This window comes from Solanum lycopersicum, chromosome 1 (assembly GCF_036512215.1).
Source record: "Solanum lycopersicum chromosome 1, SLM_r2.1".
Classification (NCBI taxonomy): domain Eukaryota; kingdom Viridiplantae; phylum Streptophyta; class Magnoliopsida; order Solanales; family Solanaceae; genus Solanum; species Solanum lycopersicum.
The window spans coordinates 4,059,895-4,078,395 of record NC_090800.1 but is presented as its reverse complement, the minus strand read 5'-3'; the positions used below and the strand labels follow the sequence as shown (position 1 = coordinate 4,078,395).

General features: G+C 32.4%; 3 protein-coding genes across 10 annotated transcripts; all 3 read left to right on the top strand.

Annotated features, from left to right (window-relative positions):
• The first annotated feature begins 896 nt into the window (after positions 1-896).
• LOC101246557 (uncharacterized) lies at positions 897-4,502 on the top strand. The gene is made up of 4 exons (XM_004228407.4): positions 897-1,213; positions 2,369-2,580; positions 3,486-3,747; positions 3,851-4,502. Exons 1-4 carry the CDS (start codon positions 1,046-1,048, stop codon positions 4,178-4,180), a joined length of 972 nt encoding a protein of 323 aa, XP_004228455.1. The 5' UTR covers positions 897-1,045; the 3' UTR covers positions 4,181-4,502.
• A 2,984-nt stretch (positions 4,503-7,486) lies between these two features.
• On the top strand, positions 7,487-13,277 carry LOC101246372 (protein ADP-ribosyltransferase PARP3-like). 7 transcript variants are annotated; one of them, XM_010328644.2, is made up of 20 exons: positions 7,487-7,569; positions 8,134-8,222; positions 8,307-8,375; positions 8,702-9,025; positions 9,203-9,398; positions 9,487-9,603; positions 9,679-9,736; positions 9,812-9,881; positions 10,097-10,271; positions 10,353-10,486; positions 10,573-10,810; positions 10,893-11,020; positions 11,106-11,182; positions 11,263-11,423; positions 11,502-11,711; positions 11,793-11,895; positions 11,987-12,069; positions 12,142-12,285; positions 12,360-12,542; positions 12,715-13,277. In XM_010328644.2, the coding sequence occupies exons 2-20, from the start codon at positions 8,185-8,187 to the stop codon at positions 12,796-12,798; spliced, it is 2,592 nt and encodes an 863-aa protein (XP_010326946.1). In that variant the 5' UTR covers positions 7,487-7,569; positions 8,134-8,184; the 3' UTR covers positions 12,799-13,277. The 7 variants fall into 7 exon arrangements, with proteins under 7 accessions (XP_010326946.1, XP_010326979.1, XP_010327085.1 ...); XM_069296505.1 differs by having other exon boundaries at positions 7,497-7,569; positions 8,137-8,222; XM_010328677.2 differs by lacking the exon at positions 8,307-8,375.
• Positions 13,278-15,026: 1,749 nt separating this feature from the next.
• Positions 15,027-17,387, top strand: LOC101246850 (large ribosomal subunit protein P2). 2 transcript variants are annotated; one of them, XM_010328897.3, is made up of 3 exons: positions 15,027-15,216; positions 15,317-15,412; positions 16,971-17,387. In XM_010328897.3, exons 2-3 carry the CDS (start codon positions 15,325-15,327, stop codon positions 17,216-17,218), a joined length of 336 nt encoding a protein of 111 aa, XP_010327199.1. In that variant the 5' UTR covers positions 15,027-15,216; positions 15,317-15,324; the 3' UTR covers positions 17,219-17,387. The 2 variants fall into 2 exon arrangements, with proteins under 2 accessions (XP_010327199.1, XP_004228456.1); XM_004228408.5 differs by having other exon boundaries at positions 15,070-15,216; positions 15,320-15,412.
• Positions 17,388-18,501: the final 1,114 nt, after the last annotated feature.

The window sequence follows — 18,501 nt, the reverse complement described above, 5'->3', positions numbered from 1 at the left end:
TACATGTCAACGTGAGTCCATTAAAAAAAAAGTGAATACAGAGTCAAACAAATAAACAGTATCGTAAATGTAGCAAAATAAAATTTCCATAACTAGAATAAGCTAAATTATTGGAGAAAAGTATGGTATCTTTGATATTATTTTGTATTTTTACTAATTTCAATGTTGTATATTTCAAGATTATTCACATATTTTCCTCATGTAGTAAATTAGCAATATTCTGCGCCGTAATTTTCTCAAACATTTTAAAACAAAATTTATTAAATTAGTTGGTGGCCCAAAATATCCTACCTTAAAAAAAAATTAAAAAAAAAGGAAAAACAATATGAAGTTTCCTTTTCAAGGAATCCATAACCAACCCCCACCCCCACCCCACCCTCAACCATAAAAAAATTAAATTAATTATTATAATTTATAGTATTATATTTTTATTTTAATATAGCACAATTTTATGAAGCGCAAAATTTAAGAAAAAAGACAGACTTCTGAAATATATATTTAAAAAAAAATCTTGAATATATTTATTATTAAAAAATATATTAAAATTAATTTATTTTCACATTTTTTTTAGGGTAGACTAAAAAAAATTGTCATAGAGTTTCGTTATTAAAAAACTTAAATAATTATATACAGATTCACGATCAAAATTAAAAAGTTTTAACGTTTGAAACTCAAAAACAACAATAATATTCTCTCTGTTTCAGCATACAAAAGAACACTAAATGATTGCTATTATTTGTTATATTTTTAACGACAAATTAATTAAGATACGGAAAAAATTGATTTGAACGTCGTAATTATTTTAAAAAATGAGATGTAAATTTTAAAAAATAAATAGTGTCACCTGATACCACATATATATATGGGGACAAAAAAGGAGTAATATTTTTTGAGTTTTACAAAAGGAACTTTCTTTGTTAAAAAAGGGGCCAAATGGTTGACCAAAAAAGAGTTGTTTTTTCTCTTATATAAAATTATGAACAGATCTCTAAAAGAAAAAGAAAAAAAACAACTCTCATTTATATAAAAAAAAAAAAAAATCATAATGGTTTCTGCAGAAACTAAACCAAATATTTCATCAAATTTCAAATTAATTGATGGAAGAAACTTGTGTTACAAAGAAAGAGGTGTTCCAAAGGAAAAATCAAATTACAGAATTATATTTATTCATGGATTTGACAGCTCCAAAGAAAGGGATTTTCTTGCACCCCAGGTACATTATTATCTAACATATTTTCTTCATATCTTGTTGAACATAATCGTTAAATGAACGAGTTGAGTTAAATTTGAATGGATGATTGACTTATTTGGGTGAGAAATCATAAATAAGTCATAATTCAACATAACTTCTTGATATGCTGTGGAACAGAATCGTTAAATGGACGAGTTGAATTAAATTTGAATAGGTCATGACTCAATTTGCTCCAAATTTATCATTTGGGTGAAGATCATAAATAAGTCATAATTCAACGTAACTTCTTGATATGTCGTGGAACATAATTGTTAAATGAGCAGGTTGGATTCAATTTGAGCGGGTCATGACTCGATTTGCTTGAAACTTATTATTTGGGTGAAAGATCATAAATAAGTCATAGTCTTAAGTCATAATTCATCATTACTTCTTTGATATGTCGTGGAATAGAATTGTTAAATGGACGGATTGGATTGAATTTGAATAGGTCATGACTCAATTCGCTCCAAATATATTATTTGGGTGAAGCTCATAGAAAAGTCATAATTCAACATAACTTCTTGATATGTTGTGGAACAGAACTGTTAAATGAACAGGTTGGATTGAATTTGAGCAGAAAACAGGTGAAATTAAACAATGGATCATGACTTTAACTTCGAAATGTATTATTTGGGGTAAAGATCATGTGTTCTGAATAAATAAGTCATAATTCAACACGATCAATATAACCCAAATTTTCTTTTTTAAAAGGAAAAAATTTGGAAAGTTTATGTTTTCTTTTCTCTTATATTATTAGTTTAAATTATTCCAAATTTATACAACTGTGTTTCCCATGTGCGAATTGAATTAAATTTGAACGAAAAAATAAGTCAAAATCAACAATGGAGTCATGACTCAACTTGGTCAAAATTTGACTAGTGAAATGTGTTGAATGACAAGTTATAGCTCAATTTGCTCAACAGTACTCAATTTTCTCTTCTTTTCTATATATATATTTTTGTCAAAGGAAAATTAAAGAGAAGTGTATAGTATATGTTCTTTTTTGAGTTGAAACTATTTTGATCCAATAGTTTGATAGAATCATTTCTTGTTCAAACCTATTTGGTTAAGTCAACAAATGAGTCATAATTCAACGAATTCGATATATCTGGTTAATTTTTTTAAAATTTTCGACAGGAACTTATGAACTCGATGGGAGTATATATAGTTCAATTCGATCGAGCTGGATATGGAGGGAGTGATCCTAATCCGAAACGATCGTTGAGGAGTGAAGCATCAGATATTGAAGAATTAGCAAATCATTTGGAATTGGGATCCAAATTTCACATAATTGGTTTCTCCATGGGATCTTACCCTACCTGGAGTTGCATCAAACACCTATCACATAGGTAACATTCATTAAATCATCGTATCGTGCTTTTATTGTGATCGATATCAGCAATGTAGTTCATTCGATGATAAACTTATAGTCTAAATTGTATAGATAAAGATATAACACAAAACCTGAATGAACAAAATGTCAAATTGAATCATACCTTTATTTGCTTGAGCCAAGGGTCTATCAGAAACAGTAGTCTTTTGACCTTCACAAGGTGTAAAAGTAAGGCTATGTATATACCTCCTCCACCAGACCACACTCGTGAGATTAGACTAGGTTTGTTGTTCTTGCTGTTGTAAATTCATGTCTTTGCTTGAGCCGACGGTCCATAAGAAACAATTTTTCTATCTTCACAAGATAAGCGTAAGGCTAAGTATGCACAACCTTCCTCAGACTCCACTTGTGAGATTTAGACTAGGTTTGTTGTTGTTGTTGTAAATTCATGTCTTTGCTTGAGTCAACAATCTATAAGAAACAATCTCTCTATCTTCACAAGATAAGCGTAAGGCTGCTAGATACGCACAACCTTCCTCAGACTCCACTTGTGAGCATAGACTAGGTTTTGTTGTTGTTGTTGTAAATGCATGTCTTTGTTTGAGTCGACGGTCTAAGAAACAGTCTCTCTATCTTCACAAGATAAGCGTAAGACTACTTGCTCACCACCCTCCTCAACCCTCATCATATCCACTTGTGAGATCGCACTGAGTTTGTTCGTTTGTTGTTGTTGTTGGAAATTCATGTCTTTGCTTGAGTCGAGGGTCTAAGAAACAGTCTCTCTATCTTCACAAGATAAGTGTAAGGCTTCTACTTACACACCACCCTCCTCGACCCTCCTCAAACTCCACTTGTGAGATTACACTGAGTTTGTTTGTTTGTTGTTGTAAATTCATGTCTTCCATTTTTCGAACTTGGTAGGTTAGCAGGGGTGGCATTTGTTGTCCCCATTGTCAATTACCAATGGCCATCTCTACCGGAATCTGTATTAAAGGACGATGAACGGAAGAAGTGGTACAAAAGGATGACTTTGGTTGCAAGATATGCACCTAAGTTATTGCATTGGTGGATGATTCGAAAAACGTCTCAGTCCTCTTCTAACGGTGGTGCAAAACCTAGATACTTCACGGACAAGGACTTGGAGCTTTTGAAGAATGCACCTGGATTTCAATTTCTTACCGCGGTAAGGTCAATAACACTAACTACGTCTCAATCCCAAGCAAGTAGAGTCCGCCTCACCATTTCCTCAAAGATTTGATATTGTTATTTATGTTTTCCATCTTCAGGACAAGCTAAAGAGCAGAAGTGTTTTCAACAATCTCCGTAGTGACTTCCTTGTGGCGTTTAGTAAATGGGATTTCGATCCTTTGGAGCTTAGCAATCCTTTCCCTGAGAACGATAAACGTCCTGTTCACCTCTGGCACGGGTGTGAAGACAGATTCATCAATCTGAAACTACAAAGACATGTATCAGAAAGGTTACCTTGGATTCAATATCACGAAGTTCATGATGGTGGACATTTGTTGATCTATGATACCGCGGTTTGTGAAGCCATCTTAAAGTCTCTTTTGCTTGGAGAGGACACACCACTCTATACGCCTCAACTCGACTCCTGATAGACTGTCAACGCCTCTTTTTTGTACAACTTCATAACCATTTCTGTCACTTTGATATTTCAAACCAAATCCTGTTTCACATATCCAACAGAATATGGTGAAAAACGCGGTGACACTATTACATTACAGCACCAGCATTAGGATTCAAAAGTATCGGGGACAACTATAAAAGAAAAACGAAGGTTTACAGGATATGGTTGAAAGAGTAGTATGAAATGATTAGACTTATGTATAGTGCTTTCTGAGCATGATTTTTTCTTTTTTTTGATATAGTGAATGATGAAATGAAGTATATAAAGGCCATCAAATGTTTTATTGACTATATTGCATATACTTATAATTCTCTTTTTAAAATATTGATCTATAACTATAAGTTGTATATAAAAACTAACCATGTTCTAACTTGTATGGAACATTGAAACTAAATCTATTAAAGATATGTCAAGAAAGGATAAAAAAAACCTCAACCATGAAGCATTGACAGTAACTTGAGCTTAGTAAACCAAATTAATCTTCTATCCCTTTTTTTTTTGGTAATCATAGTGTCCGGGTAAGCTTGTGTATACCTCAACTAGTTTCACGAAATAAATGTCACATTCTACTAACACCAGGTGTCAGGTAACTCTGTCTACCAAAACTTATACAGATGAAAAGAATCACTAAACTTGGTGTATGAGTGTATCATTTTTCTTCTTCTTCTCTTTTCCTGAGTTGAACTGAACTCAGTACTTTCGACATAAATCACACAATACTAACAATTGCATATACAATGTGTTAAGGTAAGAACTTCAAAAGTTAGAAAGCATCAACTTTTGAGTAAAATTAAATATGAGTAATATTTAGCTGTTACCAAAAATAACATTTTTTATAGAGAATTACTAAAGACACATCATATGACACGAATAGTAATACTTATTCAGTTTTTTTTTTTAATAAATTCAAGATGCGTCATATTCTGTTTAACCATGTTTTCTAATATTTAGTGTGTATTTGCCTCTCTTGAAGTTCAAATTGTCAACGTCTCACATCTGCTCATTGTAGCATATTTATACTCTCTTTTTTCACATGTTCAAACCATCTCAGTCTTGCTTCTCTTTATCATGTTCACTCTCACTTTGTTCCGAATATTTTTATTTATAATCTTATCTCTCCTAATATGTCGTACATCCACTTTAAAATATTTCATTTATGCAACTTTCACGACCACTTCATCTCATACAACATAATCGATCTAGCCGATCACCGCTCTATGAAACATACCTTTATATTTTGATAATACCTTCTTATCACAGAACACTCCAAAGACGAACCTCCATTTTAGCTATTTTACACAACTTCATATATAATATCATTAAATTTATATATTTCAAATATTCAAAATTTGTCTCTAAACCACTCTAATTAAGGGTGGAGATTGTAGAAAATTTACGAATTTTATATGTACCCAATAATTTAATAAATAAATTATATTACATAAATATATGAGCATGAACCTAGTCACATAATTAATTAATTATTTAGGTAAGACATACGTTATGAGTCATTCGAGATTGTCTAATTTAAAAGTGGTACTCCACTCCACAAAACTGCAAAAAAAAAAAACAACACTTTGTATTATCTTGGAAATAGAGATCCCTCCACAATTTTAAAAAACTCACGACTTGGGAGCAACAAAAGGTATTTTAGTTTGTTTGAATTTATGTTCATTTAAAAATAAGTGATATTTTTAAAAAATATTGTGAAAATTATAGAGTATTTCAGTCTTTCAAGTTAATGTCCAAAATATATTCGAGTTTTAACTAAAATTATTGTAATAATTTTAAATTTTTGATATAATCTTTAATTTTTTTATTATTTAATAGTGCTTAAAGGTATATATGTCTTTAGGTAGACATCATAAATATTGTATTATTATTAAATTAAATTAAATAATAACTTGTTCACGTGAAAAACATATATATCTTTCAAATACACTATTAAATAATGCAGAAGATAATAGGTTTACCTCAAAAGGTTTGGAATTGTTATAATAATTTCAGTTTAAATTTAAATAAAATTATAATCATTTTCCTCTCTTTTTTAGATATTTGCTAATAACGATACAAATATTTATTTAATTAAAATTCGTAAAATAAGATCTAGTTCACTTTACTTGTATTTTTCTAACCTCTTTGAAAGTTCCAAAGTAATGAAGTGAACATGAGAGGACAAAGTTGTAACAAGTTCCCAATTTTGTAAATCGTCACACACATATTTAGAATAAGCAAGTGATGAATGGGAATATACTCAAATTCAAAATTTGAAGTTACTAGTGTTTGATACGGTAGAGAATATTCTATTTTTTTTATGTAGGGTTAAGAAAAATATATTCCTTTAAAATGAGAAAGACTTACGAGTTACATAATAATAAAAAATAAATTAAGTTATATTTCAAGTATATTAGTTTTTTCTTTTTCCATTTAACATTCCCTATTGTCATTCTTGACAATTTAATTAAAGAATTTCAAATTTATAATTGCTCAGGATATTTTAAAATATTTTTTTTTAAAAAAAAGAATGCTTTCCTAAAAAAGAAGAGACAATGGATGAGAATATTTCTTTCATAATTAAAAATTAAAAAAAATTACTTAAATACATGTATTATATTTTTTTTTAGTTTCTAATATTTTCTTTTATTTCTAAAAAGTTTTTAAAATTTTTTTATTTCTCTATTAATGTATTTAACGTATTCGAGCTACGTATTAATATATTTGAGCCAATATTTAATGTATTTGAGCTATATATTATATATTCGATTTATTTTATAATGCATCCAAACTAGATTTTAATTATTCGAGCTATATATATCCGATTTATATTATAATTAATATATTCGAAATACATTTTAATGTATCCGAGAGATACAAATTTTAAAGGATTATTCACTACAAAAAAAACTGTGAATTACATGGAATTTTTCCTAAAGATTATTCGAAAATTCGCATGAAATTTATTTTTTTACAAATTTTTCTACTATACTATGAATTTACATAAAATTATACTTAAAAATATAGATTCGTAGCTTTAAATATGACAAAATCTTTAACAAAAAATATTTATGTAAATTTTATTTAGTCGAACATCTTTATTTAAATAAAAAAATGTAATTGTAACACCTAAGTAGGTGTCGCAATAGTTAAAGAAAAGAGCAATGAATCGTGTCAAACATTGGGAGTTTTTGTTAGTACACGTGTCAACCTTCTAGCTTACAATGTAAAATCATATTAAGTTAAAAAAAAAAAACTTTTTTCACTTAATTTCTCTTCTGATTTTGTAACTATATATATGTAGATTGAAAATTCTAAATTTTTTTTCTTAAGAGGCAAAGTACTCCTCAATCAAAAATGAAGGTTAGTTCTTAGCTATACTATATTTGATTTTTAATACAAAGTTTAATTTAATTTATTGTATCCTTTTGTTTGTGATTAGTTAGTCTCATTGACCTTTAATTTGTTTGAGGAGTTTTGGTTTTTACTAACTAAAATTTGTTTTTGATGTTAAGAGGATTATTATCAAAAATTGTGGTAGCAAAAATACTATGTATGCATGTGTTTTATTTTTGTAAGTTTGTGGATTTAGTCATCATGTTTTAGTGCATAGGCAATAAAGTTTTTTTTTCATACTTAATCCATATTAGTTACAAATTTTCGATTTCTATTGTTATATGTTGGTTTTTCATAGCTCGATTATCGTATTATTTTGTTATTGTCTTCACTTGACCCCACAAAGATTTTCTAATATTGTGACTTATATTAGCTCTATTTCATATCACTTGGACCCGGTTGTTCTTGCCCCACCCTTAAAAAGAACTTAAATTATATTGCCCTTGTTAATGAGATTTTGTGATTTTAAATTTGGCTACTACGCATGACTTTTTTTTTTTGTAATTACACGTGTGACATGTTTAACGCCAGAAGATTAAAGAACATGTTGAAGAATGACAGAAATTTCACAATTGCTGGTTAATGGATGGGTGGACTCCTTGTAAAACTAAGAAAGAAAGGTTTGGACAATTTTCCTTCCTTTGAACTAGCTTTAGCTGTTGGAGTGTGAGTTAGGTCTAACACTTAATTTTACGTGGTATCAGAGCAGGGCCTCTCTCACTCGATTTTTGGATTGCCAAAATCAAAATTGTCAGAATCACCATCTCAGAAGAGTAAAAAATTCTGTTATTTTTTTAGAATCAAAAGATAGTCTATTATTTTCTTAAATCTCCGTTTCAAGTTAAATTAGGTCTTCCTTTTGAAAATGGACGGAGTATTAGTTTTTTTATATATAGTTGAGTAAAACTATCGATAGTACAAGGAGAGAGTAATAAAATGTGTGTGTGTATACATTTGATGTTGTATTTGGTTTATGTGTGAGAAAAGAGCAGCAAACATTTCTTTGCTTTATAAGTATAGATTGGCTTAAAAACTCTTGGAGGATTTAACTTACATACGCTGACATGTCGTAGCGTGTTACTTCTTTGTATTTTGACAGTCCTCGGAAAAAATTTGACTCCGCTACTCAATTTATGCAAGTGAAGGTTCATGAGACCCGATCTCAAGCTCACTCGACAAGCGAAGAGAGAAAGGTGATGAGGAAGCAGCAGGCAGAGAGCAACAGCCAAGAGACAGCCTCACACAAAAAAGCAAAAACTGACGACGAAGAAGAAGGCGTTGTCCACGAAGATGGAATCAGAGCCGAGTTTGAGAAATTCTGTAAAACTATAACCGAACATCTCTCCGTCAAGCAAATGCGCGAAATCCTTGAAGCAAATGGCCAGTATTCTAAAGGTGAAGATGATGCTGTTGTTCCTAGATGGTAAGTTAATCCGGTTTTGTTAGAAAAATTCGTTGCATCATAATATACTATTCGAGCTTCAAAAATCTATATTTGAAATATGTATACGTTGTAATATTATTCGAGGCATTGTAGTTCCGTGTGACGTTTATTGAGAATTCTTTCATACTTGAGATCGACTCCTCTTCTCTTGGACAGTCAAGACGTAATGTTCTACGGGCCTCTAGACAATTGTCCTATATGTGGTGGCAAGTTGGAATGCTCTGGCGATGGTTATCATTGCGTCGGAGATTATAGTGAGTGGTCAAGTTGTATTTACAGCACGAAGGAACCACCAAGAAGAGAAGAGTCTCTCAAACTCCCTGAATCTGTTGAAAGTACTCCAATATCTGATGTAATGTCATAAAACTAATTAGTTTTGATACATTTCGATGGACGAAAAGAAAGGAAAGAAATTTGACTATCTCTGTATGTTCTCATAGCTGATCAAGAAACGTGGAAATCCTAACAAGAGTCGCCCCCGAAAGGAAATATCTTCCCCAAAGAAGCCATTTGATGGAATGGTGGTATCTCTAGCTGGTCGTCTTACTCGAAAACACGTATGTACTCGAGAACTTCAGATGAATTTGGCTTCATTTTTGTGTATGTTTATGTTGCTATTATATTGTGCACAGCAATACTGGAAATCGAAAATCGAGAAATTTGGTGGAGAAGTGAACAACTCTATCACTGGTAACGTTCGGTGTAATTTTCTTATGAAATTTACTTCTCTAGTTGTGTAGGAACTAAAAGTGTTACCTCTTGCAGGGGTTGCTTGTGTAGTAGTTTCTCCCGCTGAACGTGATCGTGGTGGCTCATCCAAAGTAGCTGAAGCTTTGTATGTATATCTAATTGACACTACATTAATTGGATTAATAAAAATTGCTTTCTATATTCTAACGTCGAGCAGAGGTGGACACAGGATTTGAACTTTGAGGGGTTCAACTTATCGATTTATAGTTGAATTCATTGTGTTTTTGCGATTACTGGTTCAATTGAACAGGTGAGTTTATGTTGCATCTGCCTCTGATTTGTGATATTGTTGTTTCTCAGGGAGAAGGGTATACCAGTAGTGAGGGAGGCTTGGTTGAGTGATAGTATAGAAAAAGAAGAAGCTCAGTCTTTAGATGCATACGACATCGCCAGTGACATTGCTGTAGAAGGTAAAGGTATTCCCCTTGATAAGATGGATCCAAGTGCAGAGGCACTCGAAACCGTAACAGCCGAGGTATACACACCCCGCCCCCCTTTTCACATTTGCTACTTAAATCTTGGTGTTTACGTCAATACCGTTTTTTGTTTATTGTAGCTTAAAGTGTACGGAAAAAGAGGGGTACACAAAGATAGTAAGATGCAGGACGAAGGCGCAAGAATATTGGAGAAAGATGGCTTATTGTATAATTGTGCGCTGTCTATTTGCAACCAAAAGAAAAAACTCAACGAGTAATGGTCGAAACTCTCCCTAGTTTTTTCGAGTTCTTAGTATTATTTTGCAGGTACTGATGAAGTGATTCTTCAAACTGATGCAGCTTCTGTATTATGCAACTTGTCATGTCATCGGAGAATCGTTTGCATATGTATCTTAGAAGGGGCAGAAATGGTGATAGTTTAAGAGCAGATGACAAGTTAGAGGAGTGGGAAAATGTCGATTATGCGATTAAGGAGTTTGCTAGGCTCTTTGAAGAGATGACTGGAAACGAGTTCGAACACTGGGAAAGGGAAAAGAAGATTCACAAAAAGCATCACAAGTTCTACCCTATTGATATCGTATTTCACAATTAAAATTTTTTCTTCGAGGTTCACTTACGTACCATTTGCTAGATCACTCAACCATGGTTTAACTCTGTAGGATGACGGAATAGAGGTTAGGCATGGAGCGCTTGGCCTAAGGCAACTTGGTTCTGCTGCTGCACATAGTAAGCTTGATTCGGTAGTGGCAAATTTCATGAAAGTCCTTTGTAGCCAAGAGATATACAGGTATTAACGCCTTTCAGGTCGAAGCTGTTTTTGTCTTTTCCTTACGTGTAAAATGAGCTGAAGAAGTGTTGTATGCTGGATGAAGGTATGCTTTAATGGAGCTGGTGCACGATTCACCGGAAATTCCTATAGGGATGCTTACTAATTTTCATTTGAGAAGATGTGAGTCCTCTCTCTGCCTATTAGTGTATTTCGTATCGGTGATGAACATTCAAAAGATTCGTTTACTTTCAACTCTACAGGTGAAGAAATTCTCCTACACTTCGTGGAGAAGATAAAATCAATGAAGGAAACAGGACCGGAAGCAGAGGGTGTCTGGCACGAGTTCAGTCAAATGTGGTTCACTCTCATGCCATCTACGAGGCCTTTTACTTTCAGAGATTATACCGATCTCGCCGAGCATGTAAATGTCATTTTCTCTAAATCTTTCACCGCATTATATACTAAGGTGTTTTTAACTTGCTGTTTGAAAATAATCAAGGCTGCTTCTGCTTATGAAACTATCCGCGACATCAACTTTGCCTCGCGTATTATAGAAGACATGTCTGGATCTACGCTCGATGATCCTCTCTTTGAGTGTTACAAGAAACTCCGCTGTTCAGTTTCTCCCTTGGAGAAAGAATCTGATGACTACAAAATGATAGTGAACTACTTGGAGAAAACTTACGAGCCGGTCCAAGTTGGAGATATGGTAACATCTATTTATGTTCATTTCCAATTCTCTTTCGAAATATTGAACCGTCGGTGTGATCTATAATGCATGTTTCATCAGAGCTACGGCATATCGGTTGAGAATATATTTGCTGTTGAAGCTAGTGCTTGCCCTTCCCTTGATGAGATCAAGGGATTACCAAACAAAGTTCTTCTCTGGTGTGGTAAGTAATCTCTCATTGGTATATAGTTCTCGTTCGAGGGTTGTTTCAAGACGATGAATGTTATTGTCGATCACATTATACTTGACCTCAGGTACGAGGAGTTCAAATCTTTTGAGGCACCTGCAGAAAGGTTTCTTGCCTTCAGTTTGTTCACTTCCCGTATCGGGATACATGGTATGGAAATTCATCTACTAAGAACTATCTTTTAGTTTTACATTTGCTCTCACCGTTAATATGCACCTTCAGTTTGGAAGAGCCATTGTTTGCACGGATGCAGCAGCAGAAGCAGCAAGATATGGTTTCACAGCTGTAGATAGGCCAGAAAGTTTCTTGGTTTTAGCCGTTGCTTCACTCGGTGATGAAATTAAGGAGTTTCCGAGTCCTCCCGAGGTAGCAAAGACATTGTTATATACGCACTCGAATGTTAGTTTGTAATTGATCTGACTGTCTGCTTTATGATGCAGGATACTCGGGCATTGGAAGAGAAGAAAATCGGAGTAAAAGGACTTGGAAGGAAGAAAACCAACGAGAAAGAACATTTTGTCTGGAAGGATGATATTAAGGTACCATGCGGTAAGCTGATTCCATCGGAGCACAAGGATAGTGTCCTCGAGTATAACGAATATGCCGTCTATGATCCACAGCAGGTACTTCATACAATAGTACTTTGTACAACATTTATACAACGATGTTCTGTTATATATTATTATAGTGGGATTTGTTTTCCCTTTTGTTGGCTGTGCGTATAAGGTGTATCCGAACCAAGACGGACGGACGATCCCTTTGTTTGACATTTTCCGCTTTTTTTTTTCTGTCAAGGTGAGTATAAGGTACTTGGTGGCGGTAAAATTCGACGAGCAGGATGTAGTATACGACACAGCTGAACCCGAACCCGAGCAATAATGGAAAACGGAGTAGACAATCGTTGTACATGCTATATTTTCGCTTGTGCCTCTTCTCCCATGGACTTGGAAAGTATGTTTTTGCTAGTGTAAGAGGAATGCAACGGGATCGTTTCGTTGATGTACACAGTTCTCTTTATGTGGTAACCTCTTCTCCCATGGACTTAAAAGGTATGTTTTTGCTAGTGAACGAGGAATGCAGCGATGTCGTTTCGTTGATGCACACAGTTTGTTTTTGCTAGCGTACGACGACGTCGTTTCGTTCATGTACACACTTCTCTTTATGTGGTAGAATATATGTAAATATGTTACCTTTTCACCTGTAAATTCATGTTGTACGAGGAATGCAGCGATGTCGTCTCGTTGATGCACACAGTTCTCTTTGTTTTTGCTAGTGTATGACGATGTCGTTTCTTTGATGTACACAGTTCTCTTTATATGATAGAATATATGTAAATATGTTCCCTTTTCACCTGTAAATTCATGTTGCAACTCCGTATCTCCGATCTCCATAACGTTGTTACGAGTACATGTTCGTATCTTTGATCTCAGTAATGTCGCCATGTTCGATCTCAGTAATGTCGCTATGAGTATATGTTTTCGTAACGATGTTACGAGTAAATGTTCATTCTTTGCTCTGAAATGTTTCTTGCATTTTGTGGACCTATAGTGTTTGCACCTATTACAGGAACATGTACAGTTTGATATGTAAATTTATAATATGGTCCAAATATATTTATATTCTTTTTATGCATATTTTTATATGTATATTTGTAAATGTGATCTCTTTACTTTTTAACGGAGAAAAAAATTGCACGAAGTTCCATGTTTTCTATCTAGTAGTTTTTGTCCATGTAAATATTAGCTCATGTTCTCATTTTTACAATTATATAAGTCGTACCAAAAGTGTAGTAGTTTTCGACATTTGTATGATATAATTTGTATAATTGTTTTAGATGTTTGTGTTTATATAAATTTGTTATTTTGAGTTTTCTCATTGTACAATTTTGGAATTTGTGTACTCTCAATCTTGGATCTATATAATTAATCTAGTGGTATATTTCTATATTTTACTTGCACAGAAAATATGCAATAACTATCAACATAATTATACGAACTTATAAGTACAAATCAACTTTTACTTCTTCGTTTATAAAAAAACCATAGGCGAAATTATTTATACAGACACTAATTTCATTAAAAGTTATAATAATCAATAAACTAAAACCAATTCATACCAATCAGATTTATAAAAATATAGATGAAAATAGCTCAATTATATAAATACACAAAATATAAACGAGATTGTCTATAGTTTTTTTATATTAGAATTTTTAGAAGCGAATGTTGAGGAGTTTAGGGTCAGCAGGTCCCTCAACTTCTTCTATTTATGTTTCGTATTTTATATGTTTTAATTTATTTTTATTTTTATATTTTCTTTTTTATATACTATGAATTTATAAAATTGGTATAAAAAATAAATCAAAATATTATAAATTTGATTATCTTTTGAAATTTCACATGTACCATATAATTAGGACTGAGAAAGTATCATATATTATTTGAAAATCATATTTGGAGTTTATAAATCACAATACTTAACAACTTAATACAGTTGAAAATCAAATTAAAATGTGATTAGCTCTCAAAATTTCACATGAGCCACATAAATTGTTTCAAAGGCAGTAACATATATATTATCAAAGATAGTAACATATATTATTTGAAAATTACATTAAAAATACTATTAATCACGACTTAAATTATCTAAAAACATATTTAAAATTTAATTAAATCTCAAAATTTAACATGTGATATACTAATTCGGACAAGAGAAATAACATATATTATTTAAAAATTACATACTTGAAATACTTTTTAAAGAATGTATTAAAAATATAGTTAATTCTCAAAATTTTACATGTGCCACATAAATCATAATAATTAATAATTTAAAATATTTTTAAAAAATTTCAAAAATTAATTTACTCTCTAAATATTTAACATATGCCAAAGATATTATTTGAAAAATACATTAAAAAATATAATAAAAATAAAAAACAATAAATATTTAAAAATTTAATTGGCTCTTCTAATTTTATTTGTATCACAAAAAAAAAAACTAAATTAATAGACGAGCCCGGGCTTTTATATCTAGTAAATAAATAGAAGAAAATAATTGTTACAAAAAATTAATAACGAGGAAAAAAAGAAATGAAGAAGAAAAAGTCAATCTATAGAAATAAGAAGGGTAGAAATGTAAACTCACTAACATTCCGGGTCGACCGCAATCACCTTAACTTTAACCCTACCAAAACCCTAACTGTATAAATTGCGGCAATATTCACCATTGCGAAACCCTAATAGCAGTCCCAAATCTACCATTGAAGAAGTTTCTCGTAGCTTCCAATTCTCCTCAGTAATTGATCTGTCTCTTGATTCATACTTTTTAGCCGTATCGTATCGTATTGTGTTTTCAATTTATGTATCTAATGTTTTTCTTGTGTTTACTGTTATAGAAGAAGAAATGAAGGTTATTGCTGCTTATTTGTTGGCTGTTTTGGGTGGTAATGCATCACCTTCAGCAAAAGACTTGAAGAATATCCTCGGTTGTGGTAAAAAAGTTAACTCCTTTTTTGTTTTTTTGGTTTGTTTAAATTTGACTGATGTTTTTGATAAAATGGTGTAATCAGGATGTTAATTGAACATCAAAATGGAGAGATAGATTAATGTACTATTTGAAACATGTTAAATTATTGGGTAGTACAATGAAATGGGTATGAATGGAGTAGAATGTATATTGATGATCAATAAAGCCCTAATAGTTTGGTGTCTTAGTGTTTGTTGTGTGTTTGAGGCTGCAAACTGGTAAAGGCCATTGTGTGATTCATGGGTAAGGGGAATTTGGGGCATGGGGTTTAGCTTTTATTAAATGAATAATTTTCACATGCATACTGTTACTGAGAGCAGAATGTATATTGATGATCGATATGCGGAAAAGCTTAAAGTTTGGTAAAGGCCATTGTGTGATTCATGGTAAGTGGGATTTGGGGCATGGGGTTTAAATTTTCTTAAATGAATAATGTTCTTATGCATACTGTTAGTGAGTAGATTTAACCTTTGGAGCAGAATGTATATTGATGATCGATATACGGAAGAGCCTAATAGTTTTGTTTCTCAGTGTTTTTTTGTGTGTACTATTAGTGAGTAGATTTAACCTCTGGAGCAGAATGTATATAGATAATCGATATACGAAAAAGCCTAATAGTTTGGTTTCATAGTCTTTTTTTGTGTGTTTGAGGTAGCAATCTGGTAAAGGCCATTGTGTGATTCATGGGCAAGGGGATTTGGGCATGGTGTTTAGATTTTCTTAAACGAATAATGTTCATATGCATACTGTTAGTGAGTAGATTTTACCTCTGGACTTTGGGCCTGTTCTTTTTAGCCACCGATCTTTGAAAATATGAGTTGTTTTGCCCATTAGTTGCCTAGAATCATCTACACAGGCAATAGAGTAATATATTGGTATAAAAATTGAAGCTTTGTTGTGTGCGGAGAGTACCAGAAGCTACTTAAGGTCGACTGGGATTGAATTGGAATTTAAGATTAAGTATGCAGAAAGAAAGAGGGAGGGGTTTTAGAAGTATGAATCCTGACACTGATTTTGTTGTCTTCTTGAAATATGATTTGCCTTATTAAGAATTACGGTGAAAATATTTTAAAATAATGTTGGTAGTATTAAATGGTTCAATTTTTCAAATAACAAGTCCTTTACTATGAAATTTGATGTAGTTGAATTTACTCTATACTTTGCAAGCTGCTAATGAATGAGGTAGACTTCAAGTGTGTTGCTAGTCCCTGTATTCTTTTCTTAAGTTCGGTAGAAGTGACCATGGCGTTGTCGTTTTCCATTAACCTGCAATGTTGAGATTATAGTGATATGGTGTATCTCTAATATGTATACATGAGGTAGGAGTACCATTAAGTTTTAGTTTCATGTACATGGTGAATGCACAATCATTGATTTACAGTTGTTAATTCTTTGAGATGTCTTGAGCAGATGACACGACGAATTGTGTTACCTTACTATCGGTATCTATTATATCCATGCCCATGCCAAATGTGGCTTGTTGTTTGTTGCACACTCACATTTGTGGTTGATGTGGTCTGTAGTTGGTGCTGAGGCTGATGATGACAGAATTCAACTGCTCTTGTCTCAAGTCGATGGCAAAGATATCACAGAGCTGATTGCTGCTGGCAGAGAAAAGTTGGCTTCAGTACCTTCTGGTGGTGGTGCTGTTGCAGTCGCTGCCCCTGCCGGTGGAGCCGCTGCAGCCCCTGCTGAGGAGAAGAAGGAAGAAAAGAAGGAAGAGAAAGAGGCATCAGAAGATGAAGATATGGGCTTCAGTCTATTTGATTAGAAGAAAAACAATCTAGTTCTCTATGCATCCCTTGAGCTTACTTTAGGAAAGTATTTTTTGGTCTAGTAATGGATTTTGTTATTAGTCATTTAGTTTGACAAAACCTTGATTTTACTTTTTGAAACATTTTTGAGGCAGATGCTTAGAAATTAAATGACTTTTGATTTTATTCCCTCTTCTTGTTTGATGTGTGTCATTCAAAATCTAGAATTACTGATTGTTGTAGTTTGATTCAACATGCCACTGGGCATTGATTGATAGGGCTCTTGTGTGTTTGTGCATTCCAGACAATCTTAGAGCAAAGTGTAAATCAACTCAATGTTTATTCAACATAAAGGTTAGGCTTCCAATCTTGAGAACCAAATAGCCCTTGTTATTTATCGATGACGATCGGGCGAGTGAGGTGGATTATCTTAACTATAGCCGCCAAATGGATTGTTGTCACTTTTTTCATTTTTTGAATGAGTTGTTTCTTTGATTTTACCTGTGGTTAATAACCGAATAATCAAATTGAACCAAAATCGATAACAATCAAATCGATAAATATATACTATATTTGATTTGGTTTGATTTTGATGATGTTAAAACCGACAAAGTTGGTTTGGTTTTAGTTTTGACCAATAATCGATCCAAATCAACCCGTAAACTAGGAAGAATAGAAGGTGGCTAAGAAACTAGCTTTAAGTTTAATGGAGAGAAATCGTAATTGGCTAGGGCTGGGCATTCGGTATTTCGATTCGGTTCGGGTTTTTTTTTCGGTTTTTTCGATTTTCGGTTTTTTAAAATTACGTACCGAATACCGAACCAAAATATTTCGGTTCGGTTCGGTTTTTGTTAATTCGGTTCGGTTTTTTATTTCGGTTTTTTAATGGGCTTGTTTAGTGGGCTTTTTAAAATTTTAAACTTTACAATTTTTTGTTTGATTTTTCAACTTAATGGGCTAAAAAGTAAAAATAGACAATAAATCAAAGAAGTGCATTACTAATTTACTACCAAATTTCAATATATCAATTATCAATGATTCAAATCTTCAATATGTCATTAGGCATTAACACCACAAATTTTAAATTCACAGTGACACTAAAACAAAAGTTGCATTGTAAATTTGTAGTTAATAACTTAATGTCTTTACAAATACAACATATTAAGAATCTAACAAGTAACAATAAAGTCTTTCATTAACTCATAATAAACAATAATAAGCAACAAACAATGTATTTTGAACTTCTTGTCTTCTTCCATGAGATTACTTTCAACAATAACAAATAACAATAATGAGTTTC

Excerpts from the sequence above, each read along its gene's own strand:
- LOC101246557 (XM_004228407.4), top strand. The coding sequence starts at position 1,046 with ATGGTTTCTGCAGAAACTAAACCAAATATTTCATCAAATTTCAAATTA. Across the intron at positions 1,214-2,368 it reads GGGATTTTCTTGCACCCCAG|GAACTTATGAACTCGATGGG; the intron begins GTACATTATTAT and ends AATTTTCGACAG. Across the intron at positions 2,581-3,485 it reads ATCAAACACCTATCACATAG|GTTAGCAGGGGTGGCATTTG; the intron begins GTAACATTCATT and ends CGAACTTGGTAG.
- LOC101246372 (XM_010328644.2), top strand. The coding sequence starts at position 8,185 with ATGGATGGGTGGACTCCTTGTAAAACTAAGAAAGAAAG. Across the intron at positions 9,399-9,486 it reads AAAGTACTCCAATATCTGAT|CTGATCAAGAAACGTGGAAA; the intron begins GTAATGTCATAA and ends ATGTTCTCATAG. Across the intron at positions 11,896-11,986 it reads CAAAGTTCTTCTCTGGTGTG|GTACGAGGAGTTCAAATCTT; the intron begins GTAAGTAATCTC and ends ACTTGACCTCAG.
- LOC101246850 (XM_010328897.3), top strand. The coding sequence starts at position 15,325 with ATGAAGGTTATTGCTGCTTATTTGTTGGCTGTTTTGGGTGGTAATGCA. Across the intron at positions 15,413-16,970 it reads GAAGAATATCCTCGGTTGTG|TTGGTGCTGAGGCTGATGAT; the intron begins GTAAAAAAGTTA and ends TGTGGTCTGTAG.